This window comes from Eimeria mitis, genomic scaffold, assembly GCF_000499745.2.
Source record: "Eimeria mitis Houghton genomic scaffold, Emh_scaff581, whole genome shotgun sequence".
NCBI classification, from domain to species: Eukaryota; Apicomplexa; class Conoidasida; order Eucoccidiorida; family Eimeriidae; genus Eimeria; species Eimeria mitis.
Genome location: NW_013574056.1, coordinates 9,433 through 9,780, shown reverse-complemented (window position 1 = coordinate 9,780; position 348 = coordinate 9,433). Strand labels below are relative to the sequence as shown.

The 348-nt window shown below is 55.2% G+C and overlaps 1 protein-coding gene across 1 annotated transcript in view; it reads right to left on the bottom strand.

Annotated features, from left to right (window-relative positions):
• Nucleotides 1-348, bottom strand: part of EMH_0016870 (uncharacterized protein) — a gene marked incomplete at both ends in the record, with an annotated part of 6,814 nt that overhangs the window by 4,813 nt on the left and 1,653 nt on the right. Inside the window, one exon of the mRNA XM_013500756.1 lies at nt 3-315. Coding sequence (XP_013356210.1) covers nt 3-315 — 313 coding nt within the window. The remainder of the gene's footprint in view (nt 1-2; nt 316-348) is intronic.

The following is a 348-nucleotide window of genomic DNA, read 5'->3' as shown; positions in this document are numbered from 1 at the left end:
AAGCAGACTGTGAAGATGTACGAGGACCAACACCTACTATCAAGGAGTCTTCTTGCTGCTGTTGCTGCTGTTGCTGCTGCTGCTGCTGCTGCAGTGACTCTTCCCTGCTCTGCTGCTGCTGCTGCTGCTGCTGCTGCTGCTGCTGCTGCTGTTTCTCTGTCAGCTGCTGCTGCCCCCCATTGCTGTGGGTTGACGCCATCGGGGACATAGCCATATGGAGACTGCCTGGGTTGATAGCTGCATCTGTCTTTGCTGCTACTGTTGTTGGTGTTGCTGCTGTTGTTGCTGCTGCTGCTGCTGCTGCACTGTCTTCAGCTGATGGCAGCAGCAGAATCGTGCCGGAAAATT